Source organism: Emys orbicularis, chromosome 3, assembly GCF_028017835.1.
Source record: "Emys orbicularis isolate rEmyOrb1 chromosome 3, rEmyOrb1.hap1, whole genome shotgun sequence".
Taxonomy (NCBI): Eukaryota; Metazoa; Chordata; order Testudines; family Emydidae; genus Emys; species Emys orbicularis.
This window is the reverse complement of record NC_088685.1, coordinates 213,463,575-213,480,355: the sequence shown is the minus strand read 5'-3', so window position 1 is coordinate 213,480,355 and position 16,781 is coordinate 213,463,575. Positions and strand designations below refer to the sequence as shown.

General features: G+C 47.2%; 1 protein-coding gene across 1 annotated transcript in view; it reads left to right on the top strand.

The window, feature by feature from the left end:
• ARHGEF33 (Rho guanine nucleotide exchange factor 33) overlaps positions 1 to 16,781 on the top strand; it is a 35,891-nt gene that overhangs the window by 10,987 nt on the left and 8,123 nt on the right. Inside the window, 9 exon segments of the mRNA XM_065401504.1 lie at positions 949 to 1,113; positions 2,688 to 2,809; positions 4,605 to 4,747; positions 5,731 to 5,790; positions 9,065 to 9,289; positions 11,574 to 11,703; positions 13,877 to 14,009; positions 15,107 to 15,190; positions 16,394 to 16,477. Of these exon segments, the coding sequence (XP_065257576.1) occupies positions 949 to 1,113; positions 2,688 to 2,809; positions 4,605 to 4,747; positions 5,731 to 5,790; positions 9,065 to 9,289; positions 11,574 to 11,703; positions 13,877 to 14,009; positions 15,107 to 15,190; positions 16,394 to 16,477 (1,146 nt within the window).

Below are 16,781 nucleotides of genomic sequence, written 5' to 3'. Positions count from 1 at the left end.
ATGTGTGTGCCAGGAGCTCCCACTGGGGTAGGACAGGTGCTCCCCACTTCTCCCACAGAGGGAGAAGGCATGACTGACCCTCGAGGAGCAAGGGAAACTCTCCATTTTAGAAATCAGCGTTAAGCCTGCCTGAGGAGAGTTGGCACCTTGCGATCTGAGGAGGGTCTTGCTCAAGAATGGTTTAATTTGTTGACTGCTTGTTAACTTTTGACTGTTTTGTTATGTAAATATGTTAGGTGCCATTTACTGTCCTTAATATCCAGGCCACCTTTCCCCTCAGACTAGCTTTTCCCTCCTTTCAGAGGTGAACAGACTGTAGTTTGAGAAGGAATTGAACCTGAGAACTTCTGGATCTAAAGGTATGAGCTGTTACTGCCTGAGCTAAATGATTTAGGTCTATTAGCCAAGCCAAGTAACAGGCTTATCAACCCCTGTGGCCCAGGCACCCTTAGATGAGGACCAAGCACCAGTGGCGTAGCCAGGTGGAAGGAACAGGGGGAGAGATCAGAAAAAAAGGCGCCACCCACTGCGGCGCTTTTACTCACCCGGCGGTGCTTTTACTGACGGGGCGGCGCTCCGGGTCTTCGGCGGCGGCGGGCCCTTCACTAGCTCCGGGTGTCTCCGGCGGTACTGAAGGACCCGCTGCCGAAATGCCGCCGAAGCCCCACGGAGTGAGTGAAGGTCCCACCGCCGAAGACCGCGCCACAGCGGGTGGCACGTTTTTTTGTGAGTGAGTTAAAAAGGTGCCACTTTTGGGGAATGTGCTCAGGGGGAGCGGCCGCTCTCCCTGCTCCCCCCTAGCTACGCTACTGCCGAGCACCGCAATGAGTGGGTTAGATAAGCCCTTGTGTCCTCATGCCAAATTGAGGTTCTGATTAACTTAAGGGACACTGCTACTAACAGCAGGTTAGGAGGGCTTGGATTCACATTGTTTCTGGTTCCTTTTAGTTGCAGGCACTGGCCTCTGAACTAAAAACTGGTTTCACTGAAGCAATGCAGGAACTTTCAAGAATTCAGCATGGAGAGTATGCTCTGGAGGAGAAGGTTAAGAGCTGCCACTGCACAATGGAAGAGAAAGTGTCCGAGATGAAGAATTCGCTGAACTCTTTCAAGGTAGGAGCTATTCACATCTGTTACATTCCTCAGACACCTGTTACATTCAGTGCAGGCTCACAGAGGTCTTTAATAAAAACGTAAGTGTCCTTGCTAGAAGACTGCAATGTAACATGACTATTTCTTAGAACTGAGAACAAAACATAAGAACCCCAAAACAGAGAGAGACTAAGCAGGCTGCTCCCTACCACAGAGAGGACAACTCAACACACTTTGGCTGTCTGGCTGCAGACTGATTGTTGCTAGGCTCAGATTTCACACATCCCTACAAAGTCCCCTAGGCTGCAAGCAAGACTAGGAAAACCCCTTATTTATAATGCGAGCCTACAATTTTAACCCAGTTTTTAAATATGCCACAACACCCTCTCCTGTTCTGAACAGCATGAAAGAGCATGCAGCTACAGGCCAAGCCCAGAAATGAGTTAAACTAAAACAAACAGAGAAAATGAACTACTTGGACCCCATATTCTGGGTGCGGCTGCTTATCACATTGGATTAATGAACTAGCTGGACTCAACTGTAGAGACCCAGAGCCAGTCCCGTCATATCATAGGTCACAAGTGAAAATGAGTCTTGATAACGAGTATACATATGTCCCTCATCACAGAACTACTGCACAGCCAGTGCCTGAGAGCAGGGGGTTTTGTAGGTCGTCGCTGAAGGGCATTGCTATAGAGCAGGGGTTTTGTAGGTCGTCGCTGAAGGGCATTGCTACAGAGTCATATTGAAGCTCGAACAGAGCCTGTCTGCTTTCATGAGAGGGAAACAGAACATGTAGATAAATGAACTCAGATAAAACCCTCTAAGGGTGGGCTAAAGTCATTCAGAAAGTTGGGCTCATTGATTTCAGTGGGAGAGAAACGCCTGAGCAACACTGAAACTCCAGCCTTGGGGCAGATCCTGGCCCCCAGTCTAGAAGCTTTGCACCTCTCTGGCAGTGCACAGCAGGGGGAGAGATGGCTTCAACTCCTGGTGATGGATTCCCCCAGCTCTGCAGCACCACGTCTAGCTCCTCCCACTCCACCCACCCATAGGAAGTTATATGGGAAAAAGGTTAAATGGATAATTTAAAAATAAAAAAAGCAAACTAAGTTCCCGATCCTGCAAATACTTACATGTGAGTGACCCCATTGTGGGATGAGGACTGCATGAGGGCACTACCAGCTGCTCTCTGCGTCTCTCATCCAAAGGCCATTAAAGACATTGGGAGTCATTCCATTGACTTTAATGGGCTTTGAATGAGGCCCTTTGACTCTGTCTCTCTCTGCCTTACAAGAGCTTCCTTTCTCATGCTGGTTAAGGTGCCCAAACATACTCCAGTAACGGAGGTCTTGGCAGAGATTTCCAATACATGCTGGATAATACATATCTACATGTCCAAAACCACAGCATGTATGTGATACATGCTGTAACTGCAAGAGAATAATCATCTGACCAATAGTTTTATTCCAGTAATTTCTAATCAATGTGGACTGTACTCATGAGCATAGTATCATTCCAGGCATTCCATCACGACCAGGGAGCATTAGTATCTAAATTCTCTAAGTGATGTTTGAATTTATTCTGCGTTTTAGGAGGAGCTCAGTGATGCCAAGTCGAAGATTGAAGTGATCAGTGCCAAGCAAGAGGAAATGCAACAGAAAATTGAACAGCTGCAACAAGAGAAACGTCGGGAATCCCGGAAAGTGAAAACTAAGTAAGGAACTAAATCTAGAGTGTCCTGAAGTGCTCATTGTTAATTAGCAGTGGCCTCCATTAGTGCAGACTAGCTTCATTTCTGGAGACATCTGTATTCCCTGTAGAGTAGAGAAGATGCTGGCCTCTAGAGGCACATCAAGCATTTCAGATTAGATGTTCTACGTATCCAACACACCAGAGAAATGATTAACAGCTTTAACGTCCTCATTGTTGATCCAACAGAGTTAGTGAAAAGTGACTTGAGTAACTTCAAGGTAAACCTCACCTAAGGTTTTACTGAAAAATATAGAACTGTTTAAAAATGTAGGGTAAACTTTTCAAAAGTGCTTTAGGAGCACAAGTTCCATTGGAAGTCAATGGCATACAGTATCACGCAGTCCCATTGGAAGCCAATGGCATACAGTATTATACAATCCCTCTAAAGTCAATGGCAACTATGCTCCCAAGTCACTTAGCCTCTTTTGAAAATCCCACGGACAATATTACAAAAGACGGACCCTTAGGAGTATTGCAGACAATAGTAGTGTGTGTACTGGTATAATGCCACCATGCAGCTTCCTCTGCCAGGCAAGGCAATCCAAGTACATACGACTCATGCAGTGCATGTGGGTACTGTGCCAGCATCTCTGTGACGAGGTGGTTGAGGTGACAGTTGACCTGTACACTGACAGAATGGGATGCTTGCTGGTCCCCTCACTCCCTAAGCTGGCTGCCATGGGGAATCTGTAGCACCTGGGACAACTTGCTGCTGGTGCTGTCTGTTGTTGTTATAGTTACTAGCCCTCCTGCTGACAGCATTCGGAAGCTGCTGTGTGCTGCTGGTAACAGCAGACTGAGACCCATCCAGGGATGAGAATCCTAACGGATGTTAGCCACATCACTTACTGCACAACTTGAAGGCGCTCAGATACTATAGTGGTGAGCGTGGTATAAGAACCTCTGTAGGACAGAATAGGAAAAGTCTGTTGGACCCTTAGTCAGTGGAGATTGTAGCCTGCCAGGTACACTGTGTTTCCTGTGTGAAATTCTCCTCATCTATTGCAACTCCTTGCAAGGGTTCTGAATAGCTTGTGTCTCTCGCGTGGACCATTGCACACCTTGCACTTGTTCCGCAGCAAAGCGAGCCCATGGCACGTGCATCCTGTTGTGGGGGAGAGTCTCTGCATTCATCATCCGCTTTCCCCTCTTGGCTGAGCTGCCAGACGGCCAGAGAGAGAGCTGGGTGCACGTTGCTGGTGCAATGCCAAAAGCCCCAGAATGCTCCACGTGACTGCCTGCCGCTTTGCGAAACCGCTGCTCTGATAAGGCAACGCAAAGCAGCTGGTGTTAGCTACTCCCCTGGCTCATGCAGTTACAGATGTGAATTGTGTGTGCCCCAAAGCCCACTTGCGCCTAGATGCACTGTGTGGGACACCCGGGGGGGCTCGTTTTCCAGGCCACACGAATAACATGCCCTTTGTGAATCTCAGGGATTTTCTAGGTGTTGGACACATCCCAACACCTAACTCCTTTTGTGCACCCAGCCCTTAGTTACTTGGCTAAATATCTAAGAACGTATCTGGCATGACACTGTCCTGCAGCCAGGAGAAGGTGCTCCCAGAGTCATGTTAGTGAACTCTATCCAATGCAACTTCCTCAGGCAAGCCCAGGTGCTGGGCCCGGAGTGCCTCCTCAGTTGTCCTGGGTTTGGACGAGTGCTCGTATTTGTATTGAAGTTTGCCATGATGACAGTTTAAGCTGAAAGTTTGCTCTGTGGTATTGTGCTTTCCAGTTGCCTCTCTTTATTTTCACAGAAGAACACAAAAGGATGAACACGGGTCACAAACGGTGCCTACTCCTCTACAAGGCAGTCCGTTCCGATCGATAAATCTCCCGGAACCTGTACTGATTAATGAAGATTTTACAAGTCTTTTGCACCATGCAACCTATGAGAGAGGTATGAGTGAGGAAGAATGAAGCAAGGGTTCCTTTCCTTTCCGCTGAAAAATACTCCTCGTAGTAAGCTTTCAAGGGATAAGATGAGATGTACATTGTAGATACCAGTATTTGTCAACATCTTTGTGTACACACACTAACTTGGCTGGATTAAGGCAGGATATCCAGGCACTGGTCTGAGAGAGTTTGATGTATGAAGTTTGGATGTATTTGGGGTGGAGGGCACTGCTAGTGTTTGGATTGGCCATGGGGAGAAGCTAGTTTGCATTGGTAGACCCGGGTGCTAGGAATGGCATGAATACTTTGATAGCTGTTGAGAAGTTCTTGGACTGGATTAGACCTGGGTTTCATTTAGGCCCAGATTCAAAAAACATGTAAGCACATGCTTAACTTTGAAGACAAGTACCAAAGAAATATTAAACAGTTCGGTTTTGCTATCAGAACCCATTGCTTCCATGGTCACCTTCTGCAGACCAAACTTCTGGGTTATATTCTCCTTACTAAAACTGGTAGTTAGGGAGAAAAAAAATCCCCAAACTGACCTGCTCAGAAAACTTCAAAATTAAAATTAAAATGTCAAAAAAATATTCAGTATAACATTTCATCAAAGAGTTTGCTGTGTTTTCCATTCCTTTCTATTCCCAATAAATTGTCCCGTTTTGTTCATTCCCTCTGAAGCATCTGGCAACGGCCACTGTCAGAAGACAGGATATTGGGCTAGATGGACCATTGGTCTGACCCAGTATGGCCGTTCTTATCTTATGTTTTTATGACCCAGCTAGCAATGAAATCAAGAGTTTAAATGGATCTTTTTCAGTAGAAGACCTAAAAGAGGCATTCCACAGGCTAATATTAAAGAATTAAAATTAAACTTTCCTTTTTTATGGTTTGACTACACCTTTCAAGAAGAAACCTGCTACACAAACACCTGCTCATGTCTAGCTATATTAACATCTTACGTAGCTTTCCTTCACTCTTCCACAGTCTCCGATACCAGATCCATGGCAGCTGGAGAAGGAAATGTGAAAGTAGTGTCAGGCACTGGTAGGTGAATACTGACCTTTTAAAACCTCCTCCAGGGTTCACCAACCAGCTTCTTTAGAGGAATCCTGACAAAATGGAATGGTAAATTGATATAATTCTTTCCAGCTAATGCTGAGGTTTGCTCTGGAAAAACGAATACTTCAAAGTCAATTAGCGTAGCAGTCTAGCTGAACTCCTGGTAGATTTTGATGTGTGATAAAAGAATCTCTGCAAGAATAATGTGGTTTTCTTTTTCTGTGTTTTTTGCTAGAACAGACCAAAATTTCCAGTGCAAATTTACATTAGTTGCCAGAAGCATTTTACAATTCTGGATGTTTCTTTCATTTTGGTCCTCTTTTTCTGGGGAAATTAGAACCCAAGAGCAAAGGGTTTTCATTAATGCCATTGCAGCCCAGTGAGCATAATTTCCCTTCCCCCATCTCTTCTTCATGATTTATTAAACTTGGAGGGCCAGGTCGTCAGATGGTACAAAATGGCATAGCTCCATGAAAGTCAATAGAGCTGCATCAATTGATACCAGCTCAAGATCTTGTATTTATGCTGTAATTATAATAATTCTCTCTATTTACATTACACCATTCATCAAGGATCTCAGAGTACTTCTCCCACATTAATGAAATGTCCTCAAATCCCAGGGAGTGGGTAGGCATCATTATACCCATTTTACAGATGAACTAAGGCAGGGGTGGCCAACCTGAGCCTGAGAAGGAGCCAGAATTTACCAATGTACATTGCCAAAGAGACACAGTAATACGTCAGCAGCCCCCCATCAGCTCCCCCCCCGCTCCCAGTGACTCCCGCCCACTGGCAGCCCCACCGATCAGCGCCTCCCCCTCCCTCCCCGCACCTCCTGATCAGCTGTTTCGTGGCATGCAGGAGGCTCTGGGGGGGAGGGGGAGGAGCAAGGGCATGGCAGGCTCAGGGGAGGGGGCGGGAAGGGGTGGAGTGGGGGGCCGGGGCCTGGGGCAGAGCCAGGGGTTGAGCAGTGAGCACCCCCCGGCCCATTGGAAAGTTGGCACCTGTAGCTCCAGCCCCAGAGTCAGTGCCTATACAAGGAGCCACAAATTAACTTCTGAAGAGCCGCATGTGGCTCCGGAGCCACAGGTTGGCCACCCCTGAACTAAGGGAAGTAGAGGTCTACGTTTTCAAAAGCTGGCTTCTCATTTTGACTGCTTAGTTGGTGCCTAATTTTAAGTACCCAAGTTTGAAAATTTGGGAGGGGTCTGATTTTTATAAGCGCTGAGGATTGGCAGTTCCTATGGGAGTGAGCAGGAGCTATGCATGCACAGCACCCTTGGAAAAATCAAGTCGTAGGTTTCTCAACCTGGGGACTCCAAAATTCAACTCAAACGAGAAGCCAGTTTCGAATTTGCGGTCCTAAGCACCTAGCCCAATGGGAAACTGGGAGTCCTGATTTCCAATCCCCACCCCTGCCACCATTCTGACCATCAGACAGGGGTGAAAGTAAAGTTTCTCTCTTACCGGTACGGGGAGGGGGCAGCTTTGCCCCCCGGAAGGGGCAGAAGGGGCAGGGCTGGGGGGGCAGGGTCCCCCAGCCAGCTTGCCCGCGCCGCCAGCAGTGATTTAAAGGGCCCAGGGCTCCAGCCGCTTCCCTCCCTGTCGGTGGCCGGAGGGGGCAAAAGGGGCTTTAAAGTCAGTGGTATGGGCTGGTACAGGCAGCCACTTTTTACTGGTATGCCATTTTTCCTGGCCCGTACCACCTTACTTTCACCCCTGCCATCAGAAGCTTTTCTGTGGATCCTTTCGCTTACACCAATTAAAGGGATAGATAAGGGTGACAAGGATCCAGCAAGACAAGTCAGGCACATTGTGGAGAATCCACTAGTGACCTCTATATTTAGAAACTTTCTTCCCTGTTTTCCACCCCTCCTATCTGTTCTCCTCGTTTGCACTGTTACAACAGTGATTTCTTCACAGTGCTGTCTTTACTGTATTTAGGGTTACCATATTTAAAAAATAAAAAAAGAGGACACATCACGGGGCCCTGGCCCCGCCCCTTTCCCACCCCCGGCCCCGCCCCAACTCCACCCCTTCCCCAAAGTCCCCGCCCTAACTCCGCCCCCTCCCCTGAGCGCCCCGCATTCCCCCTCCTCCCTCCCAGGCACGCGAAAAGGGCTGCCTGAGCGCTACCGGCTTCACGGTTTGCCGGGCATCCCCCAGACCCTGCGCCCCTGGCTGGCGCTTCCCCAGCGCAGCTGGAGCCCGGGAGGGGAAGTGCCCAGCCGGGGGCGCAGGGTCTGGGGGCTGCCCGGCAAACCGTGAAGCCGGTAGCGCTCGGGCTTCGGGCAGCCCCCATGCCTCCGGACCCTGCGCCCCCGGCCGGGCACTTCCCCTCCCGGGTGCCGGCGGCTGCTGTGCTCCCTGAACTCCTGGGCTCTGTAAGCGCCAAGCTGCCCGAGCGCTACCGGCTTCGGGCAGCCCCCATGCCTCCGGACCCTGCGCCCCCGGCCGGGCACTTCCCCTCCCGGGCTCCGGCGGCTGCTGTGCTCCCTGAACTCCTGGGCTCTGTAAGCGCCGAGCTGCCCGAGCGCTACCGGCTTCGGGCAGCCCCCATGCCTCCGGACCCTGCGCCCCCGGAGCCCGGGAGGGGAAGTGCCCGGCTAGCGGCGCAGGGTCCGGAGCCATGGGGGCTGCCCGAAGCCGGTAGCGCTCGGGCAGCTCGGCGCTTACAGAGCCCAGGAGTCAGGGAGCACAGCAGCCCCCGGCGCCCGCTCTAAGGTAAGCCAGGGAGTATTTTTCCTGGACATGTTCGGCTTTTTGGAAATTCCCCCCGGATGGGGGTTTGATTACCAAAAAGCCGGACATGTCCGGGAAAAACCAGACGTATGGTAACCCTACTGTATTGGATGCTTTTAGGAAGAGATTTTCAAAAGGGTGGCATCCATCTTGTGAGTGGAATTTGCACTTGCATTTTTGCAGTTGCATTTGAATTGGTGGTGCAAATCTGAATATTTGAACCGGTACATGATTGCTGGTGCAAACCAGTGCTCTAACTTGCAACTGCAAAGCATTCTTCAGGCAACAAGAAGTCAGGTGTCATTTTTGCAGGTTCAAATTGCCCCTACAGGTAGGGGAACTTGGGCTTCATCCTTATGGAAAAGTAAATCCATCGTAAACTGTCTATTAGGGGTGCTGTACAGCATCCCTATCGCTTTGGAGGGGACATGTTTTGTAATTATTACTACATTGCAATCTTTGTAAAAAAGTCTGCATGAAAAACTGCTAAGTCCTGACAGCAGCTTGTGGTTTCTAGGGGGGAGCAGTGCAAATCCAGAGACAGAAGAAAGCCTCAAGCCTTCCTTGCCAGCTGACATTCAGCCAAAGGGTCACCCCCCATCGACTGTGTGGAAGCAGCCCAAGGACAGCAAAGAGTGGGGTGATGAATATATTTCTAAGGAGCACCCAGACAGAGTGAAGGAAACAGGCCAAAGCAGATACACCTCAGTGGACAATGTCTTATGTGAAACTTCTTTCGCTGGTAAGAATAAAGAAGTAGCTGTGGCTAAAAAGCATGGAGGCTTTGGGATTCTAGAGGCCATCAACTCTAGTCTGGAATCAAATAAGTTAGCAATGGGACCTACAAGTAGTAAGTTTGTTTTAGGTTTCAGAGGAGAGCTAGCTGAAATGCAGGATTTCCCATTTGCGAGAAATGTTGGCATTCCAAAATTTGAGTTAGGGGAACAAAACCAATTTTCTTCTAATTTTCCCATGAACCAGAAATCCCCCCAAAATTTCTTTTCAGAACCACCAGCAAAGGGTGTTTTCGGACATAAAATCTGCTCACCAGGACCCTGACAGCTGCTGAGTGACATTGACATTAAATTGGTTCAATAAAAGATATTACCTCACCCACCTTGTCTCATTGACATTCTTGTCCGTTTTATGCTGTTAATTTGGATTTGCCATGACGACGATGAGGTGGGTGAAATTTTCAGCCGAAACCTTTTTTGGCAAAAAATGCAGATGTGGCAACACCATTGCATCTTGAGAATTCATGTTGGTTTGGCTGACCTGTTTCGGTCCATAGGAATTCCAAATTTTTCCAAAATTTGACATTTTCAAAACAAACCATTTCAGTGTTTTGGTTTGAAATGAATTTCCTTTTAGAGACTTCCTTTAATTTTATTAAACTATGAAAAACATTACAGAAAGGCTTGATATTGAAACAAAATGTTTCCGTTTGAACAAAATGTTTTGTTTGACCCGAAAAGATTTTTTTTTTCAGAATTGCTAGCAAATCAAATCATCCATTATTCACACAACTCGGCTTGTAACTGCCCCATCGACTGATAGCCCCTGAGAGAGGGCTGCATGCAAAGCCCTGCCTCAGTTTGGAGGGAGCTGCCTGAGACCATGTGGCTCTCAGTCCTGTAGGAACGGGAATTAGAAAGGCTGTGCTGTGTTGTTGCTGAGGGGCTCCAGACAGACTGGTGCAATTCTGTGTTGGTTAGATTACAGAGAGTGTATTTATCGTGCCATTTAGAGAGAAGGTTGCCTGACCATTTCCATTTTAAAAGGTCCTTTTACAATTGCACATAATTTTCCCTGGGACAGCCTATAGTTCACAGCAGGCCACGCCTTGTGGAGTCCTTTAAAAAGAACAAAAAAACCTTACCCTCCTTGTAGCCTTGCTCCTCAGTCCTTAATATCTTTGGCAAAGGACAGACAAACTTTCTGTCCCTGGGATTGTTCCTTCTGCCTGGTCTCGCGCTGAGGTCACAAAGCATCTATGGCAAAGTACAAAGAAGCAAATAGTTTTGCTTCTCCATCTCTGCTAGAAGAGACTATTCTTCCTAATCCCATTCCCTCAAAATCTATGCCTCTTCTGTGGGAGGAAGTTGATTATATATGCTGTGTATCCTTCCCAGCATGCTTTGCTTCAGAGCCCTACAGTTCTTAGCAGGCCCAGGAGTACTAACCCCAACATTCCCTCTGGGCTGCAAGAATAGGCTTCAGTCTCAGGCCCTGAACAGCAGCAGATGTCTGGCTCTGCTTCCTCCCTGAAATCACTTCTGCTTTCTCAGGGGCTGTTTTTTCTTGCCACACTCCTAAATCCAGGGAATATGCTAGAGACTCCCCACATCAGTCTTAAAGAGCCAGTTCCCCCATTATACTCACTTTTGGGCTGGACTCTCCTCATTGGTGAACTGTTTTGAGTGGCAGTCACAAGGCCATTCCAGGGAACAACTGCAGTCCTTGGGGCAGCCAGGGGCTAATCCAGCCCGTCATACGTTAGAGCGGCCTCGGGGCTGCTCTAGTTTATGATGTTGGCTGGTAACAGCCTCTTAGAGCTAGAGGTGGCGTAGACAGTTCTGTGTCAACTGTGGGTTCTTCCACGCCAAAGGAAATCCCAACTTCTCTGCTAGGGCAGCTCTAAGTGGTGCAAACAGGCTAAGGATCTGGCCCTGACTGTTCTCACTGGAATAGTGTATTTGATTTAAAGGGTAGTATAATTACTAGAGATGTAGCAAATTTGATGTGAATTTCCTGTTTATGATTTCTAAAAAAACTGATCTTTCAGAAACTCTGGAGGTCGAGGGGAGAGACATGCTTGTTTCCAGTCTTCCTTTGTAAACAGACTGTGGCCCTGATCCTGTGTGGAGCGCTTTGCAGGATCAGGGCTAGCATTTGATATTTGTGAGGAAAATTACATGAAAAGAGGAAGCTCCTTCAGTTTCCTCAGCCTTTCCCTTCCCACTCTCCAGTCAAACACAAGCGTGCAGCTTTTAACATGTTCTTTTAAATCAAACTTTTTGTTGAAGCCAAAAGACAGAGCATCGCTTTGGAGCTGCTCGAGTCTGAGAGGAAATATGTCATCAACCTGTCCCTGATCCTGAAGATCAAAGCCACATTGCAAGGCTCAGATGTGAAGAGGAACACCAAAGAGAGAAGGTATCGTAACTGTCACAATGGCTTTTATAAAAGGGCTTTTTCAACATTCAGAGTTCTTTTTTCCCCAAAAACATTTTGGGAACTTTCTCTTAGCCACTTTGAAACCTTTAAGTGCCTAATGTTTTTTATAGCCAGAAAGCTTTAGGTGTTTAAAATGTTTAACATGGGTAAAAGATTCTGCCTTTTCCTGCCTTTCTGCTTTCATCAATTCATAGATTCCAAGGCCAGAAGGGACCACTGTGATCATCTAGTCTGCCCTCCTGTATAACACAGGCCAGAGAACTGCCCCAAAATAATCCCTAGAGCAGGTCTTTTAAAAAAACATCCAATCTTGATATTAAAATGGTCAGTGATGGAGAATCCACCATGACTGTTGGTAAATTGTTCCAAGAGTTAATTACCTTCCCTGTTAAAATATTATGCTTTATTTCCAAACATTTCTTGCCTCCTCTAGTCCCCTCTCCATGCCCTTTGACTCACCTCATTTAATCCTCCCTCTCTGCCCATCCTGCTCTCCTCCCTCCTGTCTCCCTCAGCACCCACTATTTGATACCTGAGCACAAAGCCCCCCAATCTCAGATTCACAGTCCATACCTCTCCCTCCGCCACTGGAAGTTGCTGGCTTTAGCATTAACTATGGACCAGTTACTGCTGTCCCATTATAGTTGACTATAAAATACATTCTTCAGTATCATACATGGCTAAAAGGCATTTTCCCCCGTCTGTCTGTCTCTTGTCATTCTTCTTTCCACCTCCTGTGTCTCATGTCTGTTTCCTCACCATTTTTCTGGTTCTTCTTTTACCTTTTCCTCTTTTCAGGATCTCTACATATTCCTCATGGCCACATGCTTCAAAACTATCTCTGCCATGTCCTCGCTGTATATTAATAAGAAGCTTGGCATGTTTTCCATGTACATACCGCATTACAACCTTTAATGACATGATCACATGCTTTTTATCATAAAATACAATACAATATCATACCTTCTCTCCCCCCACTCAGCCTTTGGAGCTAGTTGGTAATTTTCCATCAAAACAATTTTTGTTGGAAAATACTGTTTCTGCACAATTGAAATCTTCCATGGGAAAATTTAGATTTTGCTGAAATTTTTCAATGTTCTGTCAGGTAAATCAAACTATATATTTCGTTTTGGATCAGATCATCCTGAATCTAAACATTTCAGTTTGTTGAATTAAATGGAAATGTTTTGTTTCAGGTCATTTTGAAACTAATCTGTGTCCACCTGAGCTGCCACAGTGACTCATAGGAATTGTACTTCAGGTACCTCATGACCTTGTTCTCCTCTATGGGCTCCCTGACCAGACTACATCTCTCACAATGCACCATGGTCTCTTCTCCAGTTAAATTGCTGTGATGCATTGTGGGAGTCCCTTGACATAGGTGCATTCTGGGAGACGTAGTCTGAAGAGAAAGCCCAGCCCATAGAAGAGATTGGAGGTATGAGGCATCCAAACTACAACTCCCATCACGCAGATTCAGTTTGGTTCAACAAACCAAAACATTTTGATATTTCTAAACTGAAAGGTTTTTGATGTTTCCATTCAGCAAAATATTTAAATATTTTGCATTTTCCATCCTGATTTGGAGTGAAAACAGTTGTCAAAATATTGGAATTTCTCACAGGATGGAAGTTTTGACCAGCTCTCCTTATAAGGTACATCTTGTAAAGTGCACAGTGAATGAGGCAAGGTTTATGAGTCCCATCCTACTTCCATATGTGGTTGCAGGAGTGGGGCCCAAGTCCTCTAACTCAAGTGATAATGGCTCATGCTTTGAGCTGTGTAGGTTCGTGCCCTGTTGGGCAGAGTCGGTTACACAAGGCAATGGAGCATTAGGCCCAATGAGTGCAAAAGCATGTGAACTGGAACCATAAAACACTAGATTCCAAGCTCTTTGGTGCAGGGACAGCCTACAACTCTGTATTTGTACAGCGCCTCACACAATGGGGCATCATTCATCACCGGTCCGTAGGCTCTACCATAATAACAATGATTAATAATATCTTGTAAAGCAAACCCAGCACATTTTAAACTGCTGGCCCATGAACGTGAGCAGAATCTGTGGGTTCCCAAAGCCTAGGAATCGGATTCTTTTTCTAGATGGATTTCTATACTCCTCTGTGCAATCATATCTGTTATCTTCCCTCTTTAGTTTCTTCCCCGGTTCTTTACGATACCTGGTCCAGCAGCATGTAGACTTACTTCACATGCTGCAAGAGAGGGTGCTGAGTTGGCCACGTCCAGGAATCCTGGGAGACATATTCCTGAAGTTAACAAACGATGAGGTATGTTAGTGCTTGTGACAGAAAACACCCGACAAAGGCATCAGGATTGCTTTAGTTTAACGATGTATAATGGTGTGTTTGGATCAAACAGAACTGCAGATTTCCCCCCCCAACGTAATTACGTGTCTGGCTGTATAACAAATTTAAAAGAACTCTAGGGATAACAAGTCTACATACCATACTACGTACCACATACCAGTTCAAGTCAAAAATGGTACTTCCATTATAGAATCATAGAAATGCAGAACTGGAAGGGACCTCAAGAGGTCATCTAGTCCAGTGGTTCTCAAACTTTTGCAACCAGAGGACCCCCATTTTGATTTTAAAATTTTCAGGGACCCCCAAACCACCCCTCTCAGCCCTTGCCCTGCCCCCTTCTCCGAGGCCCTGCCCCCGCTCACTCCATCCCTCGCTCTCCCCCATCCTCACTCACTTTCAACAGGTTGGAGCGGGAGGTTGGGGTACAGGAGGAGGTGCGGGGTGCAGGCTCTGGGAGGGAGTTTGGGTGCAGGGGCACAGGCCTGGGACTCACTTGCTATGTGACTGTGACCAAAACCTAAACCCTCATGGGCCTTTGCACTGGTAAATCTGTGGCAGTGCAGCCTGGTTCGTCTGAATGGGCCAACAGAGCAACATCATGCAAAAATCTACAATGTGAACATGGTGCCCCATGGTAACTGGGTCAGATGGTGCCAAACCGTTGTGGGCTCCAGTTGTAGCCTCAGCCAGCCCCTAGGTCTTATCTACACTGCCACCAAGACTTCGCTCAGATCCTGACCATACCACAACACAGGACAACTAGGTAAAGAGTTTGCTGGAACTGGGTGAAGGCCCTGCACATGTCCACTGTTGTAGCATGGTTTGACTGTTGCAGCTTGACAGGCACCATGTTACAATTGTTTGGTTGTGACTGTTTCAGACTGGGTAAGGGTTACAAGTACATGTACAGATAATGGCCTAACTTAACCAAGCTGTGTGCTATCCCTCCCCATTCCCCTGCCCCTTCTGCTCGGAGCCAACAGTGAACCTGGGGCTAACCCTGCAGAATTTCAAAACACTAACATTCCTTACTGAGCATTTCTGGGTTTGTTCCTCAGAACAATTTTCTGGACTACTACATTGCTTACTTGAGGGACCTGCCGGAATGCATCTCACTGATCCACGTGGTGATTCTGAAGGAGGTACATTTCTTACCTGTTATTTCAGAGACTCATCCGCCACGACATACAGTCATTACTGGCAATAGTGAAGAAACAATCAGTACCCTCCCCCCACAGTGGAAAATAGCCGCTTGCCAAATCAAATATTAATATATTCATGGAATTTCTCTAAGGAATCAGGCAGTTGAAATAGTACAGAGATGTCAGTTCATCCTGAGCACATGAAACATAGCACAGAGAACCACAAGACACACTTCTGAAATCATCAAATCCAGGTCTGCGATTGTCTTTAGCCCCAAGATACTACTGATGGCAGCCATTGACACCTTTCGGCATAACCATGCCATTGCTAATTATACACTGGCGGCCTGAGAATGCCGGGAGATTCTGGATTTTCTGTGAAATATCTGAACTTGTCCCTGGATTACCCCAGGCTGTGGTCCAAACCACCCAATCTGTTTGCAAACTGACCCTCCCGCCATCCTTGCCCCACTTCCCACAGCTGTTGGAACATATTTTCCAGGGTTTCTTCCTGCCATTTTTTCCCATCCCGCTAACCAAATTATTTCATTACCAAACACTGGTTTCTTGAATGATGGGCTTGTTGATCGATTGGTTGTTCCGAGTTACCAAAGGCAGCTGTCTAATTCTAATGTCACCATGTATTTGAATGAAGTTACATCCAGAAGTTCAATTGGATCAATAGCTGTAAAAAACCTCCCCCCCCCGCCCCCGCCAGGAAATCCTCCCTTGCACCCCATCCAGACCACTGCCTGGGAGGGTATGTAGGAGAATGGATAAACCTTCCACATGCCCTGGAGAAAGACCCTTTCCTGAGACGACCTCGCTGCCAGCCTCTTTGCATTCATGCCACGGGTCTAATGGCTCACGTCGCTCAGTCCTGTGGTATCACCAGGGGAGAGAGGCGGTCTGTAAAGGCCAGATGCTGATATCCTTATTCACACAGAGTAGTGCCCTGCACCTTGAGCAGTTCCATAGAAATCAGTGGGACTAGTCCCAGAAGTGACTATTGCCAGTGGGCATAAGGGGCTCACAGTCCAGCCCTTAGCATAACATGATTGGGACTGTTGTCATCTCATCCCCTTGTCATTCGTCTGTCACTCCCTGCGAGTTGCTGTGTGTACTGTACAGCATCACGTGAATACAAACTGCACTGGGAACTTGCATGCCATAGTGATGCTAAATCTACTCTCTCCAATTCAGGTGGAAGAAGAAATTAAGTCTGACCTCTACATGCTGTTCTTTCATATAGTCCAGCGTATCCCCGAATACCTTATTCACTTACAGGTAGGACTAACGCATGAAAGTTGCCCGGGTCACCCTATTGCCCTGTAAGGATAACACTTGGCATTGGCGTTTACACTGCATGTCACTTCTCTCAGAGCTGGCCTCTGCAGCCACCCGGCGAAATCTCTGGGCCCTTGAAAGTGGAAGCCAGTGGAGACTGGTCTCTAGGAGACACTCTCATGATTGGCAGTTTCCTCAGGGCCAGGACAGCCTTTGCATGCCGGGAATGCCCCCCATTCTGAGAAACCCCAGACCCTCACACAGCTGTGCGGGACGTGTGGGCTTCCAGTGACTGGGCTAGGGC